General features: G+C 35.4%; 2 protein-coding genes across 3 annotated transcripts in view; one reads left to right on the top strand and one right to left on the bottom strand.

Annotated features, from left to right (window-relative positions):
* INVS (inversin) overlaps positions 1 to 20,099 on the top strand; it is a 191,256-nt gene that overhangs the window by 153,646 nt on the left and 17,511 nt on the right. The gene's annotated exons all lie outside the window — the stretch shown is intronic.
* Positions 1 to 20,099, bottom strand: part of TEX10 (testis expressed 10) — a 41,133-nt gene that overhangs the window by 9,739 nt on the left and 11,295 nt on the right. The window contains exons 5-11 of the mRNA XM_045563440.1: positions 18,348 to 18,460; positions 11,741 to 11,979; positions 10,938 to 11,073; positions 9,619 to 9,794; positions 8,256 to 8,433; positions 3,928 to 4,016; positions 2,240 to 2,373 (exon numbers count right to left, since the gene is read on the bottom strand). Of these exons, the coding sequence (XP_045419396.1) occupies positions 2,240 to 2,373; positions 3,928 to 4,016; positions 8,256 to 8,433; positions 9,619 to 9,794; positions 10,938 to 11,073; positions 11,741 to 11,979; positions 18,348 to 18,460 (1,065 nt within the window). The remainder of the gene's footprint in view (positions 1 to 2,239; positions 2,374 to 3,927; positions 4,017 to 8,255; positions 8,434 to 9,618; positions 9,795 to 10,937; positions 11,074 to 11,740; positions 11,980 to 18,347; positions 18,461 to 20,099) is intronic.

Genomic DNA, 20,099 nt, shown 5'->3' with positions numbered 1-20,099 from the left:
TACCGGGTACTATGGGTAATAAAAAGAGGATAAATGTCATTGACTAGAGTCAAACAAAGTCATGAAAGAAATATGTTAAATATCTATAAATGATATAGTCCCTAGAGATAGGAAGAATATGAAGAAAATTCATAATAGAAGTAAATACATCAATTAAATAAAATCAATAGGTATAGCAACAAAACAGAAGAATTAAGTTGTAACTTGAATCTAGAGACTATCCTGTCGAGAATATTGACAAAGAGGTTAAAAAAAAAGCCCCCAAACCCAAGGCTTCTGGCGTAGCATTTGAGGGTTATAGGAAAGAATATAGTCAGTGTCCTGGCCAGAGGCCTCTTGGATCATTAAAAAAATATATATCACCCAGCAGAGGACATAACCTCAGATTTTGCATGAAAGATTGAAACCAAAATTATTTAGGATGACACAACTGTGTTCTTACTGGACAAGCACCTTTAAATGCAAGGGAAGAAATTTAAGAAATAAAGAATAGAAGTTAATTAATTAACTTAGAAATGAAATTTCTGTGTATTTAGTTTAAGTATTTATAATATTAAAGACAATTTTGCCTGTCAGGGAAAAGATCAGCCTTGTAATTCCAACTTAAAATATGTCAGTAGCCAGGCGTGGTGGCGTGCACCTGTAGTCCCAGCTACCTGGGAGGCTGAAGCAAGAGGATTACTTGAGCTCAGGAGTTTCAGACCAGCCTAGGCAATATTTTGAGACCTTGCCTCTAAAACAAAACAAAACAAAACAACTTTTTAAAAAAGTCAATAATTTAGACTTACAGTTTTAATGTGAAATTTCACTGTTGTACTAAATAGTACTAAAACATAAGATATTAAGATTTACTGTATTTATTAAGGTAATTTATTAGATAGCTGTAAGATTTATTATAATTATAATATTTGTGAAGGTCTGTCAGAAAACTGAAGTAACTATACTGATTATAAGGTTATTTAAACACTTTAAAATTTTAACTAATTTTATAAAATGAATGAAATTAAATCTAAGTCCCCCTTTAAAATTATTATTTAAATTTACTGTCTTAAAGACTTGTAACCTGAACTTCAAAACTTAAGGAAGAATTAGGGTTTTAAATTTAACTCTAATAAGCTATATGTTAATTCTTTTTTTTTTTTTTGAGACAGAGTCTCACTTTGTTGCCTGGGCTAGAGTGAGTGCCGTGGCGTCAGCCTAGCTCACAGCAACCTCAAACTCCTGGGCTTAAACGATCCTACTGCCTCAGCCTCCCGAGTAGCTGGGACTACAGGCATGCGCCACCATGCCCAGCTAATTTTTTCTATATATATTTTATTTGGCCAGATAATTTCTTTCTATTTTTAGTAGAGACAGGGTCTCGCTCTTGCTCAGGCTGGTCTCGAACTCCTGAGCTCAAACAATCCACCCGCCTCGGCCTCCCAGAGTGCTAGGATTACAGGCGTGAGCCACCGCGCCCAGCCTATATGTTAATTCTTAAGACCAAAGGAACTGGTGAATAATTTTTCATTTAAAAAGTCACCTTCAAGGATACCAACTCCGGCTAGGTGTGGTGGCTCATGCCTATAATCCTAGCACTCTGGGAGGCCAAGGCGGGAGGATCGAAGAGGGCAGATTGCCTGAGGTCAGAGTTCAAGACCAGCCTGAGCAAGAGAGAGACCCGTCTCTACTAAAAATAGAAAAATTAGTTGGGTGTGGTGGTGCATGCCTGTAGTCCTACCTACTCAGGAGGCTGAGACAGGAGGATTGCTTGAGCCCAGTTTAAAGTTCTTGTGAGCTAGGCTCATGCCATGACACTCTAGCCCGGGCAATGGAGCAACACTCTGTCTCAAAAAAAAAAAAAAAAAAAAAAAAGGAAAGGACACCAACTCCAACTCCTACTTAAATCTTATCCATCCCTCATTAAGTCAAACTATGCCACTTCCATGAAGCTTTCCCTCTTTTAAAAAGATGGGTCTATCCTATGATAAATAAAAGAAAATTAAATTATCTCTATCATTCCAACTGCTGATTTGCTCCATTCTAGTGGCATAACTTATAATGAAAAACACTCCCCTTTATAAATTTACATCTCCTATCCAAGATTATAAGCACTTTCAGAACAGAGATCCCATCTTATACCACTCTGTACCTCTAAAATTAAGGTCTCATGCAAGGCAACTCTAATGTATAGTAACTACTGGTGGTTGGTAAACAGAATTTTAATAATTACCAGTTTCTTTTTAAAATGTGCTATTACCTCTGTTACATCCCAATGGTGTAAAAATTGCTCCAAGTCAGTAAGGTAGAGAAGCACAGGGGAAAGCTGCGTCTGGATGACATGAGGAACTCCTCGAAGGCTCTGAAGCCAAGTCAACTCCTCTTTTGAAAACCCTAAAAAGCAGGTAACAAAGCCAATGAAAAACATAAATACATCACAAAGCAGTGACAATATTCATAATTTTTAAAAAGAGATAACATGTACCTTCAAGTAAACCCTTCTTCAAAGCTGCCTTGTTTCCTCTAAGTTTCTGCATTTCATGCAATATTTTAAAAAATGAAATGCTAGCAATGGAGGCAGTTAAATTCACAATTATATACACAAATGATGTGATTTGACCCAATCTATAATATATCAAGAAAAAGGTTTCCCTTTCTACTAAGGTTTTACCACTTTTACTTTAAAAGAAAGTAAAAGGCATTATTTTTCCAATTAATGGTAGACTTTAAAAAAGCAAATGAACAAATAAAAGCAATAATATACTCCTTCATATGTTAATATTAAATATCACTTTGTGTTCTTATATAATAACCCTCCAAATGTTTGAAAACTGCTCTATCCCCCTAAGTCTTTTTTTTTTTTGACAATACATATGTAGCACCTTCAGCAAAATTTCTGATTCCCTTACCATCTCTATTTCACTTGGTTTAACCTACTCAGATAACTTGTCAAAGTCCCTCCTGAAAGGCAGCTTTTAGAATGATCAGAATACCACTGATATGGCCCAGCCCTAGCTATCTACTTTGATGTTCAGATCATTATACATCTATAAGCACAGCCTAAAGCAGCATCACTTAGTTTAACAGCCACATCATAGTACTGACTGCTAATGAGCTTTCTAAAGTCACTAAAAACTTTTTGACAGGTACTATTTTATTAAAAATAAAGGCTCCCCCTCCCATCTCAAATGTATACAAACAACAATATCAAATAAATATGCAGGGGCTTACATTTATTATTTGAAATATTTATCTTGTTAGATTCAGCTTGGTATTAGAACCAGTTAAAAGTTCTTTTTGGATTCTGACAATACATTAACTAACTCTCTTAATTTCAAGTCTCTAGATAATTTCAAAGAATCTCATCATCATCCAAGTATAAAATGGAAATGCTGAAATAGTACAGTTATTTAAAACAATGGTAATAATACTAATACGTCTTACTTAAAACATTTCTACTTATTTTAGCAATTTTGTTTTCAGAGCAAATGGAATGTAGAAAACAATCAAAATCTGGTGTTATTTATGTATCAGGTTCAACATTTTAAACATGTTTATGCAATGAGATTCTCTCTGGCTATTTTAGAAAGAGCCAATTAGGTACAATTCACTGTAAATAATGATGAGAATAAAGTTAAACAATAAAACTATGAAGAAAATAAAAATATAATCACATGGCATTCAAATAATCCTCAAGTATTTGGTACTTGTACTATGAAATATTTAAAGATGAATCATCCACCTTCCTGCCTCAGGAGCCTGACAATGTAGGGAACAAGTATTCCTTTAAAGATTTCCACTTATTAATCATAGTAAAAATCATTCCAAGATAGAATATTTATCTTCAAAACTGAGAACCAAACAGATAAGACAGCAAATCTTAGAAGGAGAACTATTATTCACACTAGGTGTTTTCCTTTTTATAACCTGGCAAAAGAATATGGTTACCTGTAAGTGTAGAAAATAAGAAGCTGAAATAGTCCACATCACTCATCAACCACTCTTTAACTGAATACTTCCACCCAGAAAATGATGATCTATGATAAACAATGGGAGAACTGTTACCAAAAGTGATAAATTTGACAGACTTAAAAATAGCACAGTATATAACCATTTTTCTTTTTTCAAAACAAGTCTCATTTAATAGCTTAAAATAAAACCTGTAGTGTGTCCTGTTTCAACTTTATATAAAAAGTACCATAATAGAAAAATTTTATATTCAAACATATTTATGTAAAGTTTTATTAAAAAGCACACTCTGTTATACATGGCATAATAGAAAATTTCCACCCCACTTGAAAATCAGACTCCAAGGAACCAAGATGAAGTTTTGCTTTTCAGTAGCAGGTTCAGCTATGTATTTATTATTTGATTTTTTATAATATCTTACCCTCAGCAAATGAGTTAAATTCAAACAAGCTCTAGCTTCCTACCTAACTAAGCAAAAGTATTTTAATTAGGCAGAGAAAACTTCTCTTTAAAGCCACTTTAAGATAACCATGTATTCCTATTCTTAGCAAAGTTGTTAACTAGGTCTATTTCACAACAAGTGCACGGTAAGATAACTGGCAGAGGACTCAAAGGAATAGCTAAATGTAAAGCAGGTACTCATTAAATGAGGATTATTTGGTTTCTGCTATGAGATCAGTTTCCAGTGTCTCCTTTAAAAATTCCCTTCAAGGTAAAACTAGGAAGAAAGCGCAAATATCAATCATGAATACAATAAAAAAGGCTGGGAATGATCAGATGCAACAAGCTGAGAATACAAATTTTATCACAGACATTTGAATAAATGTCAGAATAAATTAGGAGTTTCTAATTCACCTACAAGCACTTAATAATTTGTTTTACTGTTACAATAATTTCATTTATATTTATTGATATTCTTCAGCTTGGAGAGAGTTAAAACAATGAAAATTCTTCTGAGTGCCATTCCCAGGTGATAAGCAAAGGTCTATGGAGGGAGTATGATATGCTAAGAAGGTTATAAAAGATCACGGATGCTCAATAGAAAGGAGTACAAAACAGTGGTTAGAAAACAAACTAATATCTTCCTGAATCCAGTGAAAACAGGAAGCAGTTGTGCCATCCAGTGGCTAAAAGGAATAGCAAATCCATTTAGTAGTCTATTTGGGACAAATAACAAGCAACACATCACATTGTCTTTAAAACTATGCAGACCATATATAATGTCCAAGCCAGAACACTTCTGAGAGTAAAAGGGGGTGCTATTAGTAATTCTGCTGAGACAGAAGGAGTAAACTGCAACTGTTCCTGGCACCCAGGTCAAATATTCACCCTACTTAAAACCCAAGCGAAATTCTTGATCCAAGTCAATCTCTCCCTCCTTAGAGATTTTATCTAACATTGTAGATTACTTTCTCATATTTATGCTTTATGTTCTCCAATCCAGCGATAAATAAACCAGAGGTAGAGAAGTAAACTGAGAAAAGGCCATTAGAAACGATTATGGAACACAAGTAGAATGGTATGAGGAGAAAGTCAAATTCTAAGAAACTATAAGTGGCTGGTAAAAAGGTTGCGGTAATAGTTCTAAGTACACTTTTAAAACCCAAGCAAAAATAAACATGAACAATTTTTAGCTGATGGTTTTTTCACACATGGAATGTGATAAACATTTCTAATAGAAACAACAGGGCATCACAACTATAAAAACTGAGTTGAACTTGATCTCACAGACCAATTAATGTACCAAAATAAAAATCAGAAATGAGTAAAGGAATATTTCAGAAAAACTAATCTGACAACAGTACATAAAATGTATGGGATTAAGAAGCAAGACTACTGTAACAATACAAGTGGGAAATAATGAAAAGGTTGGCTAATTTACAGTCATGGTCAAGGAGAGAAGGAGGTATTCTAAAGAAAAAACCAGAGACAAAGTAACTCAACATGTGAATGAACCAAACATTAGTCTTAAATTCTGAGCCTATGAAAAGTGATAAAATGATAATGCCAGTGGCTCAAGAAACCTGAAAAGTCCTAGTTTTGTATTCTTTTTAAAAAGAGAATCCTTTAAATAGGAATAATACATCTACAGAGAGAGAAGTCTACTAATAGACTCTACAAATACCAAAAAGCAAAATTTAATTTGGTAGACTTTTAACTAGAATGACAATCTGCTTTTAATTTAATGATTATGAGCCTCTATTATCAGTATTTGTAAATTAATGTATTTTCCCACCTCTCAAATCTCCACAAAAAGAAAAAAGTAAAAAAAGCAAGATTTTTGAAAATATCCTTGACAAAAGTTATTAAGCATAAGTGAATCATAACCGATGTTGATAAAGATATTAAATGCAGTTTCTAAGGAGAATTAATTTCAAGAAATGTTCAGAAGGTCATTTTAACTGAACATTCAGTTATATCTAGGGAACAGAGTGCCCTCTACTGGAAGTTAATAAATACAAAACCACTTTAAGTTACAGAAAAAGTAGTAACATCTAATTTTAAAGACCTATCATTAAATAAATGTTTATACTAAGCCAAGTGCAGGATTGTTTTTATTTCTAAGAAAGAAAAACATGAGAAACTAATCAATGTTTAAAATATTTAAAAATATGACCAAGACACTCTAATGCATACACAGAAGAAAGAAACCTTGAATTTCCACATATAAACAATAGATTGCAAATAGTTCTCCTCTGCTAAAAGAAAAGATTATCATCGGTTATGAAGCACACTTCCAGTGACAAGAACCAAATATTTGTCCTGTACTGGTATGAAGAGATGGCAAAGAAAGTCTTAAAAGACAGTTTTTCCTACTTATGTGAGATAAGGGATCTATAGTCTTTGATAAAACTTTTCAGCTTCAACCTATATTTCAATTTCTGCCTAAAACCACGTCAGACCCTGCCCATGGGCCACAACTAGTAATAAATACAGGTGAATACTATGTCTGAAGATAGAAACATGAAGTGTTTGAGGGTACTTCCAACACTGGCAATATAAAAGCTTTCAGAGTAAAATGGTGTAGCCGCTATGGAAAATGGTACAGAGGTTCCTCAAAAAACAGAATTACTATATGATCCAACAATTCCACTTCTGGATATATAGCAAAAAGAACTGAAAGCAAGGTCTCAGAGACGTATTTGCACACCAATGTCATAAAAAGCCTTATTTATAAAAACATTATTCACAATAGCCAAAAGGTGCAAACTCAAATGTCCATCAACAGATGAATAAACAAAATGTAGTATATACACAAGATGCAATATTATATAGCCTTAAAAACGAATAAAATTCTCATACATGCTACAATATGATGAACCTTGAAGACATGCCAAGCAAAAAAAGCCAGACACAAAGGACAGTGTATGATTTAACTTACATGAAGTATCTAGAATAGTCAGAATCAGAGACAAAATAGAATAGTACTTACTAGGAGCTGCGAGAGGAGGGAATGGGAAGTTATTATTTAATGGATAGAATTTCAATTTGGGATGATGAAAAAGTTCTGGAGATTACCACTGAACTGTATCCTTAAAAATGGTTAAAATGGTAAATTTTATATTATATATATTATACTACCAAAAGAAAACCAAGAGGGTCAGGAGCAGTGGCTCATGCCTGTAATCCTAGAACTTTTAGGAGGCTGAGAAGGGAAGATCACTAGAGGTCAGGAATTCAAGACTAGCCCGGGCAACATAGCAAGATCCTATCTCTCCAAAAATTTTAAAAATTAGCCAGGTGCAGTGGCACATGCCTACAGTCCTAGCTGGAGGCTACAGGAGGCTGAGGTGGAAGGATTGCTGAGCCCATGAGTTTGAGACTGCAGGAGCTTTGATCATACCACTGTACTCTAGTCCAAGAGACAGAGCAAGACTTTGTCTCAAAAAAAAGGCTAGAGATTTCAAGTGATTCTTGGTCTGAGTCCACAAGCTTATTTAATTCATCAGCTACATTAATTTCTGAGCTTCCTGAAGGAAAGGTCTATATTGTAATTCTGTAACACCAAAGGTTTTAAAGTACAGTACTCTCACCTGCCAGTAAACCTTTACTACACGCTGTTGGTAATTCAATTTTAACCTGTATTCTAACCTATCTATAAAAAAATCACTATAACAAGTTGAAAGTCTTACTCTAGTGAACTTACTCTACTGAATAACATCAAAAGAGTTGTAATGCTGGGTTAACAGTAAATGAAAGTAGTAGCAGTATGTGACTTTAATAGCCTTTTGGTATTTGACAAATTACCAGTAAAAGGAGGGGGAAAAGATTATATACTTCAAATACAGCTCATTTGAGTATGCTACCTCATATGCAGTATCCCGATAAGCATGGCAACCAAACTTGAACTGAGTCTTCCCATAATACAGCAACGACTTAACCGAGAAAGCAAATCAGCAGGGAGACTGGGTAGAAAATATACAAGCTGAACCAAACGTTGCTGAGAGTCTGCAGGGAGAACCACCACGGTGCCTTCTTGTGGATCTAGTGGGGTAGGCAGACATAGTAAAATCAACTATAAAAGACATACAAACCAGAGATTAAATTAATAAAGTGGACTGATGACTTTTATTGAATTATAGGCCAACATATTATTTTAATTACATCAATTGCATAAAAGCATAATTATATCAATATCATGAAGCATATATGTATGGCTTGCTAAGCTACTTCCTAAAGTAAAATACTTAACATAATAATTTATTTAAAGATTTAACATTGTAATAATCTCATAATATCCCCATGTTTTGATAGAAATAAGAACTTCAATGGGGAAAAGAGGAAAAGGGATTGGGCACAAAATACAACAGTGAAAAACAATTCTGCTAAACAGAATTACAATTCTGCTACAAATTACATATATCAACCTAATTTAAAGCAAAAAGTATATATATATACACACACCCCTAAATATATATGTGCAATATTAGAAAATACATATTTAAAAATATAACCTACAAAAGGTAGAAACCACCCAAATGTCCATCACCTAATGAATGGATAAATACATGTGGCATATCCATCCAATGGAATACTACCCAACAGTAAGAAGGAATAAGTACTGAACTTGTTACAACATGGATGAACCTTGAGAATATTAAGCTAAGTGAAAGAAGCCAGACACAAAAGGCCCCACATTACATAAGTCCACTTATAAATATCTAGAATATGCAAATCCATAGATAGAAAATAGATCAGTGGATGCCAGGGGCTGGAGGAACGATAAATGAATTATACCTAATAAATTAATTATATATATTATGTATATATCCCAGGATGTTTTCATTGATATTTCAGCTTAGAATATTAAATAGTAAGTTCCAGAGATGACTAAAGAAGTAATAATACATAAGATATTGTCCTGCCATCAAAGCTTTAAAGAAATTTTTTTAAAGTACCAGATTAGTTTTGAATTTATGAATAGCAGGTGGTTTAAAAGACAATTTAATAATGTAATAAACATCTACAACCACTTACCTTCCATAACTATTCTAAAATATAGTATCATCGAAAATGAATTTTCTATTTGATGTTTTCTTTTGGCAATTTAACAATGGTGTAACTAATTTAGACGAAAGGAAAAGGCAAACCTAAATAACTCCCCTTAGAAACTTCTTTCCTACATCGGGGTAGACCAATGACTATCTATACCATTAAATAAACTCTTACCATAAATTCGGAGAGCAGTAGCTTGTAAACTTTTTAGTAATTCTTTATTTGCACGTGCTGCAGCAGTATGAATGATATCGATAAGCTGTGTAGAAAGCTCAGGGTTTCGGGAGCCAAGATGAGCAAGTTGCAGTGGTAAACCAGCCAGCCAACGTGATAACACTTTACTACGGTACCTTAGAAAGGCCAAGCAAGAACAAAATAAAGTAAAATTTTCAAAGACAAGGGAAATAAATGTAAATTTAAAAAGTTTTAAATTATGTGCCAATAATACACATGTATTCATTTAAACATTTGACAGCCTACAAGATGCCAGTATCATTTATTCAGCAGTAGCATTTTTGAAGACTTTATCTACTAAATTAAAAAGTTCATGTATTTTGGGGCACTATCTAAACTATATTTTTATCTTAAAGGATAAAGACACTACGTAACTCTTCGTGAACCAGTTATCCTAATCGGTATTATTATGCTATGTTAACAAATCAATGCATTCATTGTAAGTTGCTCCTGTACAAAATAGCTTCAAACTTGTGTTATTTTAGTTCTTTAGAATACTTGCTAAAGTGCTAATGTCTTGGGTAACAGTAAACATTTTTGCTGTCCCCTAAGGGCTTAGTGATTTGAGCACAAACTTTGTTGTCAGACAGACCTGAACTTAAGGCTCAGCTCTGCTATCCATTAGCTACATGATACTCGCCAACCTATTTAACCTCAGCTCTGTTTCTTTCCGTAAAATGGAAGTAACAATACCTAACTCACAACAGTATGAGAATTACTAAGATTTTGAAAAGGAACTGACATTAAGTAAATACTAGAATATGTTCCAACAACTACTACCTATGTTGAGGGACCCAAATCTGTAGTTTCCACCCAAACATCTCCTTCTGACCATGCCAAATAAACCTCAAACTCACCATATCAAAAAATCAATTCCTTAATTCCATTCTTTGTGTTGTCTATCTCTCCTGTAGCACCAAACTAAGCCAGAAACTTTCTCATCTTCTACTGCCCTCACTCTTATCCCATAAGCCTCAATATGTCACTAAGGGCTAGTGATTCAACCTCCATTAGGTTTACAGTAAAGGAAAGGTTGAGGGTGCTATAGCCTGTTCCAACTGTCCTTCAGTGACAAGGGGACAAATGGAAATGTATGCCTAAAGAGTCTTTCAATCTGTTCAGGTACCAGTATAAAGTTTACTGGCACTATTATATAGCTTCTTTGAATTTCTCCAAAGACTGAATCACTCTATCAACTTAAATAGACGACAAAATAACTTGGAGCAAGAGAAAAGAAAGAAAGAATAACAAAACTTTACCTGAGTCTGTAAGATCTCAGTTCTTCTTTCTGATAGATTTTACTGAAAAACTTCAGTAACAAAGTCCGTACTGGAAGGAGAAGGCCCCTCTGCTGATACAATGTATAAACTGCCTTAATGAGAGTCTCTGTAGCTTCTAAAAACAGAAAGAAAACCCTGTATACTAATCAAAAATGTTTCTTCAAATTCTTCTAAATGCACAGAAGTACTTTAATTTGTTGCTATGGCAAAGCAGATCTCAGCACAAACTGATGGCTACCATCAAAGTCCTATAGCAATGGCCTAATACAAAAGTCAAACCAACCAGAAGTTACAGTATAAATTTTCTTAAGGGACAACAAACCTAGGAATGACAAAAAACAGGATATTAGAAAGGTGAATTCGACAGAAACCAAACAGGAAAGCTTTGCTTTTGAATGAAAAGAATTAGTAAATCACTCTGAAACTAACTTAACGTATCTTAACCTCACACAGAAGAAAGTTAAAGGGACTGCAGGATTCATTCTATATGGATCAAAGGAAAAAGCTCTCAATTTCTAATCAAACTAGATCAGAAGACGGTAGAAATATTTATCAATTTGCTTCAGAGTGCACCTACCTATTGAGAAAGGGATACTTTGAGTCATAAATGATTTCAGAGTTTAAGTAAATAGTGCTTTATAAATAATTAGGCTAGCTGCCTTTTAAAGCTTGAATGAATTAACTTGACTACATGGAATGTTTGGAAGTCATTTCAAAGCTAGACCCTAAATACTATACATAACAGCTCCTCTTTTAAATAAAGGCAAAGCAGCATCACCTACCTCTGTTTGGCTGTATCTGCATTAACCTCCATGATACTCCAAGCAATCTGTTCAGCTGCTTACTATTTAGCCTAGAGCCATCTTCAAGGGTCTCTGTCACAAACTTCCTTATCATTTCTATCCAACTGCAATCTTTCTGCAAAGTTGAGGCATTTGCCAGGGAGACCATGATATCAGACAGGGTTAAATTCAGCAAGAGATGATCTACATTATTGGAGAGAATCGTGCAATGCTTGATGCTAAAAACAAACAAAGACACACACATCTATAAAGTGTTACATCTACCATGCCTGCTTTACTTAGTATACTTAAAATAATCTATCAGTGGATAAAAAAGTATCTCCTTCTATAATTAATAAATTGCCAAGAAGACAGGTGCATAGGCAAGTTTTAGGCAATAGTTCTGTAAATAAACCATTCATTATGGAATCACAGTTGTTATGAACGTATAACTTACAGTATATACTACTCAGTTCATTAATGAAGATGCCAGTCACAAGAAAAGTAAATGCCTTTATTAATACTGCCCAGGAATATTAAAAGACTTGAAAGATAAGACTTGAAAACTCTAACACACTTCATTTTTTTTAAAAGCAGATACTTGTATTTGGATTACATCTTGGCTCTGTTTCCAACTCATCATCTGCCTTAAAAGAATCACCAATTTCTTCTGGCCACAATTTCCTCAGTTGTGAAATGAGGGAACTTATCCAGATAAGCACCAGTCTGAAACAGCTTAATTTTGTAATTCACATACTAAAATCAGTGTATCCACTCAAAGCTTGAAAGAAATTGCAAAAAACTCTCAAAGAGAATATTTTAATAAAAACAAAATTTTCAACTTAGAACACACTATTAATAATTTCAGACTATGGTATATTCAACAGCAAAGTCTATTTCTTTCATGTTTAGAAAAATATAAAGTTAACTAAAATCATAAATATCTCAAACTAACCAATTTTAAAGGAAAAGATTAATCTTAGATTAGGCTTAAGCAAGGACATAGTAGGAACCACAAATACACGGGAAGGGAAATAAAAGAAATTTGGTGTCACTGAGCATAAAATGCAAGGCTAGAAGTAACAAATGATCCTGCAAAGGTAAAATGAGACTAGATTAAAAAGAATTGGAGGCCAAGGACACCAAACTTAATTCTGTAGGCAAGAAAGTAACAGGGTTGTAAGCTTCTTTCAGATGGGTAATTCTGTAAAACATGATTCTCTAGATGCAAAAGGAAAGATGAGAGTGTTAGACTATAAACAAACCAGCACTTGTGTGACTATTATAGCAATCCAGGCAAAAGATGGCCAAGTCCAAGAACCAGGGTCGATGCTGGTATGGTCCGAGAGAAGGGGGCATTTAGGAAGAATAAAAATTAGTTGGATTTGTAATTTGCTTAAATGTATAGAAATATGGGAGTTTGGAGATGGCAGAGATGGGAGGAGTCAAGGGTTCTAACACTGGTGACTATACTGATAGAGATGAAGAAGCAAAAGGAGCAGAGAGATCCAGAAATAAATTCTACCTTGGATATGTTAAGCCTAAAGTGTCATAAATACAGCAGAGATGGCCAACAGAGAGCTCAATGTACAAGTCTGACCTTAGAAGATGTCTGAGCTCTTCAGCAGAAATTACTCACATGACCACTGTTGGCTGCAAAGAAAGCTGGGAAGTGTAGTTTTTATTTTGTGTAGCCATATGTCCAGCTGAAAGTTAGGAATTCTATCATTAACAACCTGGATGGAACTGGAGACCATTATTCTAAGTGACATCGCAAGAATGGAAAAACAAACACCACATGTACTTACTCTTAAACTGGAACTAATCAATCAACACTTATATGCTCATATGGAAGTAAAACTAAATGGAAATCAAGCAGGTGGGAGAGAGGAGAAACGGCTAGGTAAATTCACACCTAACAGGTACAATGCACACTATCTGGGTGATGGGCACACTTATAACATTGACTCAAACTGTACAAAAGCAATACATATAACGAAAACATTTGTACTCCTGTAATATTCTAAAATTATTAAAAAAAAAAAGAGAGAGAATGAAAACTGGGATAAACTTGCAACATTTCTTCCCCACAGGTAGAACTTTGTAAGATCTCCCCTAAGTTTATCCTCAAGCAGCATAATCTATTATCTGGAAATTCTCAATGGACATCTGCAATCTTGAGAGAGTTCAGTCTGATCTTCCAATAATTTATACAAAAATTTTAAAGACTAAATATACCAACCAACAATTCTGAAAGGGAGGCAGGTCTCTGGAGAAAGTTTAATTTTCAGTAATGGAAGCATAGATAATTAGAACCTTTCTGAAAGTAACTTTATATGTTGGATGAAATTTTTTTTAAATCTTTAAAGTCTTCAAGATAATGAACAAGATAATGAACATTTAGTTACTGGGCCCCAAAATCTAGGAACTGCAAAATCCCAGCACTCAAGGCTTAGTTCTGAGGGTAACTGCCAATTCCAAAGAAAAAGCTACAAAACTAAAGTAAGGAAAAGGCAAAAGTCAAATACCAGGACCCGCCAAATACATATTACCCCTACTTTAAGCTGGACCCTTGATGGTTTCTCTCCCAGGATAAAAGAGAACTGGAAGTAAAAATAGCTCTTAGATAAAACTGAATCCCAGTTCTGCATCATACTAGCGATTTAAGGAACAATTCTTCCCAACCTGATCTATAGGTTCAACACAATCCTAATCAAATTTCCAGCACCATCTAGGGGATGGACATGCTTGAAGCTCTGCTCCAGGTGGGGCAAAGGCAATATACGTAACCTAAACATTTGTACCCCCTTAATATGCTAAAGTAAAAAAAAAATTAAAAGGAAAAAAAAATAAAATAATGAAATTCCAATACATGCTATACATCATGAATGAACCTTGAAGACATTATGTCAGACACAAAAGGACAAATACTGTATGATTCCACTTACATGAAGTACCCAGAATAGGCAAATAGGCAAATTCAGAGACAGTAGAACCGTGGTTACAAGGAGCTGGTGGCAAAGGGGTATGGAGGGTTATTGTTCATTAAGTACATAACTTCAGTTTGGGATGACAGAAAAGTTCTGGAGGTAGGTGGTAGTGATGGTTGCAAAACAATGTGAAAGTACTTAATGCCACTGAACTATATACTTAAAAAGTGGTTTAAATCTGCAGTTATGCGGTCCCCAACCCCCGGGCCATGGACCAGGACCAGTCAGTGGCCTGTTAGGAACCAGGCAACACAGCAGTTGAGCAGCGGCAAGCAAGCAAAGCTTCATCTGTATTTAACAATAAATGTGACGCACTTGAATCATGCTGAAACCATCCCCCACCCCACCCACCCTGCCATATGTGGAAAAACTGTCTTTCACGAAGTCGGTCCCTGGTGCCAAAAAGGTTGGGGACCACTGGTATAAATCATTAATGTTATATGTATTTTACCTCAGTAAAAATAAATTATATCAGGTGGGCACAGTGGCTCACGTCTGTAATCCTAGCATGCTGGGAGGTGAAGGCAGGAGGATTGCTTGAACTCAGGAATTTAAGACCAGCCTGAGCAAGAGAAACACTCTGTGTCTACTAAAAATAGAAAAATTAGCCAGGCATTGTGGCACACACCTATAGTCCCAGATACTCAGGAGGCTGAGGCAGGAGGATCACTTGAGCCCAGGAGTTTGAGGATGCAGTGAGCCATGATGACGCCACTGCACTCTAGCCGGGGTGACAGAGCAAGACTCTGTCTCAAAAAATACGTAAATAAAATTTAACAAAAATAAATTATATCATTTTTAACTCTGTATTTCAACGCAAGATGAAAAAATTGAGACATCAGGTTAGAAATACACTGGCAGTATAGAAATAAGTGTGAGGAACACTGGTCTAGGCCATTGTTGGCTTCTCTAACTGTGACATGTGTTACCCTCAATAAGCTATTTGCTAAGTATTTAATGTACTTACTTACAGAGAAGTACAAGAGCAGCCTGTAGTCCCAAAAAATCAATCACCAGGAGAAACTTACAAAGAATAAATTAGTTATATTGGCAATCCATCTTTGCTAAAAATCCAACAATTTTGCCATCTCAACCTCCTCAAGTTAACTCCTTTTTTTACCATCTCAGCACAATGTCACTTCATCAGGGCAGCATTCCCTAGGCCAGTCCTCCTCCCATGAAAGATCAGGACCAGCTCCTTTTAATACATACTCCTATCTGACCCTAAACTCTTCCTTCATTGCATTTATCAGTAAGTCAAGAGAAATAAATACATCTCTCTCATTAGACTGTACTCCGTGAGAACTAGTACCCAACCTATTTCCTTTACCACCAAATGCTCAACACCTAGTACAGTAAATGCCTTGCACATATTAAGTATCCAATAAATCTGTTGAATGATGGTACACCCATACACTCTTGGATAATTTATTTACATTTAACAGTCTACTAAATTCTAAACACCCTAAACATAATCTCATTTTGATGAAAATTATATATGGGACTCCTTACCAAAAAAATGTACACCCACAATTCTATATCAGTGTATTAAGAATTCATGGACTTTCTGAAGCCTATCCATGAATCCCAGAAAAAAAATCTTTTGCTCTAAGAAATGTATATGGGGGGGGGGAATCTAACATCTTGCTAAGAAAGTGTCTCTGTTTGACTCAGCACCCTCCAACTCCAGAAACTGCCTAAATTAATCCTTCTAAAACACATCTGACCCAATCAAAAGTGTATAATGCCAAAAGGATCAAGGATGAAAGATAAGTGAACTCCAAAGACAAGAAATTACTTCCAGCATCAAGGCCAGTAAAGAGCAGAAATCAGGTTTGACCCAGGACCATGTTCTCCACCCACTATCTAACACTACAGCTTTCTTGTATGTTATCTTCTCCAGTTAGAACAGTCTAGCATCCCTTGCATTTTTGCCTGCTGAAATCATATCCACGTTCAAACACTACTCTTCAACATAGCTTTGTCTGTTTATCCTAATAAGTGATCTGTCTCTTGCTATGAATTCCTATAGCACTTAATTGTATAGTTCTAATAATGATACTTATACTACCTTGTGTTACATATATAAATTCACTTCTCCTCCTACCAGTCACTGAGCTACTGTTTCTCAGCTTCAAACCTACCCTTGTACACTCTGCTTTGTGATCCTGGGACTGGGACTCTGAGTCACATTTTTTCCTTTGCAGCTGGCTTCTTGTTAGGCTGTGATAATAAAGGGGTGGTAGAAAGACTAGAAAGCTGTAGGAGGAAGATGGGACACTCTGTTTGCTTCCTAGGTTTATTTTTGCTTCCTACTGCTGCCAATGTCAATCAGCAGCTCTTCAGGCCATTAGTGGTTTGTCCTAGTAGCCACAGTTGATTCCAGTTTGCAGTTTTTCTGACACAGAACCAGCATCACCATGCCCCTAAGAAACACTAGCACCAGCCACCCACAGCTCCCATTGCACAGTACTGGGCCCCCAGGCCCATAGGGCCCCATCTCGGAGCTTAAGACATTAGCTCAGCAGAGCTGCACCCCATTCTCAGAGGTCAGACTTCTGACTCCCTCCCTCCTAGCTTCTTCCCTTCTTTTCTTTTTTCTCTCAGTTCTAGAGATAATAGCTGCCTCCTGCAATTGCTACTTCCATAATACCTTACTGTCCCCTTGTATACCCATTTAACAATTCTTTATATTAAATTCTCTGTTAAAAATCATTGGTGTGGTTTCTGTCTCTTGACTGGATCCTGATACACTGTCTTATAATTTAGAATGAAATCGCTTAGGAAAGCAAGGAGTATACCTTAAGATATCAGATTATTACAATACTTTATTCATAGTAAGCAGCCAAAATAAATATTTACTTAGTGAATGAATGAAAAACTCATATGCCTGCAATAGCCATTATCACTTCCAAGAACATCCTTTGAACCCTGCTCACAAAACTTCAATCATTCTCTAGCTAGTTTCTACCCTTTGATATACTGAAGAACCTTTTGACCAACTTCAGGATCCCTTGCAAGTGTTTGCTCATTTGGGGGAACTGCAGTTTTAGTGTTTTAGCTTGTACCTGCTTGTCAAATTTTATTACATAACTTGCTCTCACACTCATCTGCTCTTACTTGAGGTAGACATTTTAAATAATTTCCATGTTTACATTTTCTTTTAACTTCCATCTCTTAATCTACCACCCTTTCTTTCCGATTCTTCTCCAATTATCCCTCTTCCTTCAGGATACCAATACTAGTTTCATTACCAGGTTCCTCATTTATAGATAACATTCAAGATACTCTTTTGCTTAGAGATTCAATAATTACATAGTGCCTCATCAAATAAACCACCTCCCTCGGCAACTTTTATTAAATTCATCTTTACGTAACTTGATACATTCACCTCGCACAAAACATTCATTTTACAAACTTAAAAAAAGCAAAAATCTGTTAATCCCAGGGCTCAAAGTAGCTTGTTAAAATCAGCCATAGTACTGTTTTTATTTTCACAAAATCTAGAATATAAAAACCTTGCAATACAGAAAGTTCCATATTAAGACAAATTATTTTAAGGTAATTTCAGGTTAAACATCTTTTTAACTCTATATAGTGGAAAAGAATCACAATACCTTTTATTTGTCTCTTTCCTTCTATGCTTGGTTATTTCTTTTAAGACATATGGAAAATGACTCATAAAATGGTGTTTGAAATCAATAAGGTAATTCTTTCGAAGCCATGACTCCTATTAAAATAAGCAAAGATTAGAAAACCTACAAGAAAATATAAGGTGAAATAACCAATAAAACTTGAAGCAGAAATTTGACAATTTGTCAAATAATGTCCTGTTATAATATACCTTCTACCAGTGATATATAAATAAATCATAAAATCAGAATGAACTGTTAGGGCATTCAATTTTCATCCACAGATCCGTGGTGCTTAATAATTACTTTTACTTGCATTTTATCCACTGTTTAAGACAGAAAAAAGGAGAGCAAATGTGATTTAAAAAAATCCTGAATTTGGACCACTAATGCAATGTTTACAAAATATATAAGAAAGTCTGTCTCCATGGTATTCCATTTATGCCACAACTCTATTCCCCAGGAATTCGATTAGTTTCCATAAAAGGTTTTTAACACTTTCACAAAGCAACACACTTCCCTAAAATACTGTAACAGCATTTATTGGTGAATTTATCATTTCCTCCTATCGAAACACTGTCTTCCTAATTTCAGATTAGAATATTCTTATTTCCTCCTTTCCAGTGTAACTAACCACTCCATTCTATAGGAGATTGAGGGGTTATCTAGGATGTGGGACTTGAAGTACTAGAACAGCTGGTCAACCTTCAGCTTAATTGTTCTTTAGTGTCCTTTACTGGGTTCTTTTCTTCCTGACCTCTAATTGTTCCCAGATAACGGTCCTTGTACCACTTCTGCCTGAGCTCCAGATTCTACACATAAATGTATACTTGAACATCTCCTCTTAGACTTCTAACAGGCGTCTTAAAACTTCAGATGAATAAAACTAAACTTTCCCTACTAGCAGTCACCTTGCCATTTGGACTAGAACACTAGCATTGTCCTTGACTCCTCTTTCCTTCAGTATGCCCACCAGCCGTACTCCTGGCTTTACCTGGACCCAGCTATTTCTTATCCCTTCAACCACTAGCTACCATTCTACTCTAAGCCACCATCATTTCTTACCTAGATTACCATAACAGCCTCCCAACTGATCTCCCTGCCTTTTCTTATCCCCCCCCAAAATCAATTCTCCACACAGCAGCCAGGGTGATCTTTTAAAACATAAATCATGCTTCCAAATGATATAGGAAGGGGTAAGGGAATGAGTGTGTGGGGGGGTGTGTATAAATAAATAAAACAGGTCATTAAATATGTAATGTCTAATTTTGAATCAAAAGTATAGTTTATTATATCTGAAACAAGAAGCAGTACAACTAATCAAAGTATGCACCTAAACTATCGACACCGTTTTGCCATCTTAGCGGTAGTCTGTTTATGCCAGCAGCGAAGAAGCCTACACAGCAAGTGGCGATAAAATCACAAAAGGTGTTTTCCACAGCTTGTTGAGAACTGAATTTTTCCTTGCAAGAAGTGGTAGTCAGTTGGTGCAAGATCTGGTGAATACACTGGATGACAGTTTCCAAATCCAGATGCTGTAGTTTGAGCAGCTTTGTGTAACATGCAGTCTAGCATTGTCTTGCAAGAGGATTGGCCTGTCTTTATTGACCAATCTCAGCTGCTTAATCACAAGCATCCTCATCATTTCATCCAATTGGTTGCAGTAGACATCCGCTGTAATCAACTGACCAGGTTTCATGAAGCTACAGTGGATAATACCAGCACTGGACCACCAAA

This window comes from Lemur catta, chromosome 10 (genome assembly GCF_020740605.2).
Source record: "Lemur catta isolate mLemCat1 chromosome 10, mLemCat1.pri, whole genome shotgun sequence".
In the NCBI taxonomy this organism is placed as follows: domain Eukaryota; kingdom Metazoa; phylum Chordata; class Mammalia; order Primates; family Lemuridae; genus Lemur; species Lemur catta.
Note: the sequence above shows the minus strand (reverse complement) of the source record. Positions and strands in the feature narration are given on the sequence as shown.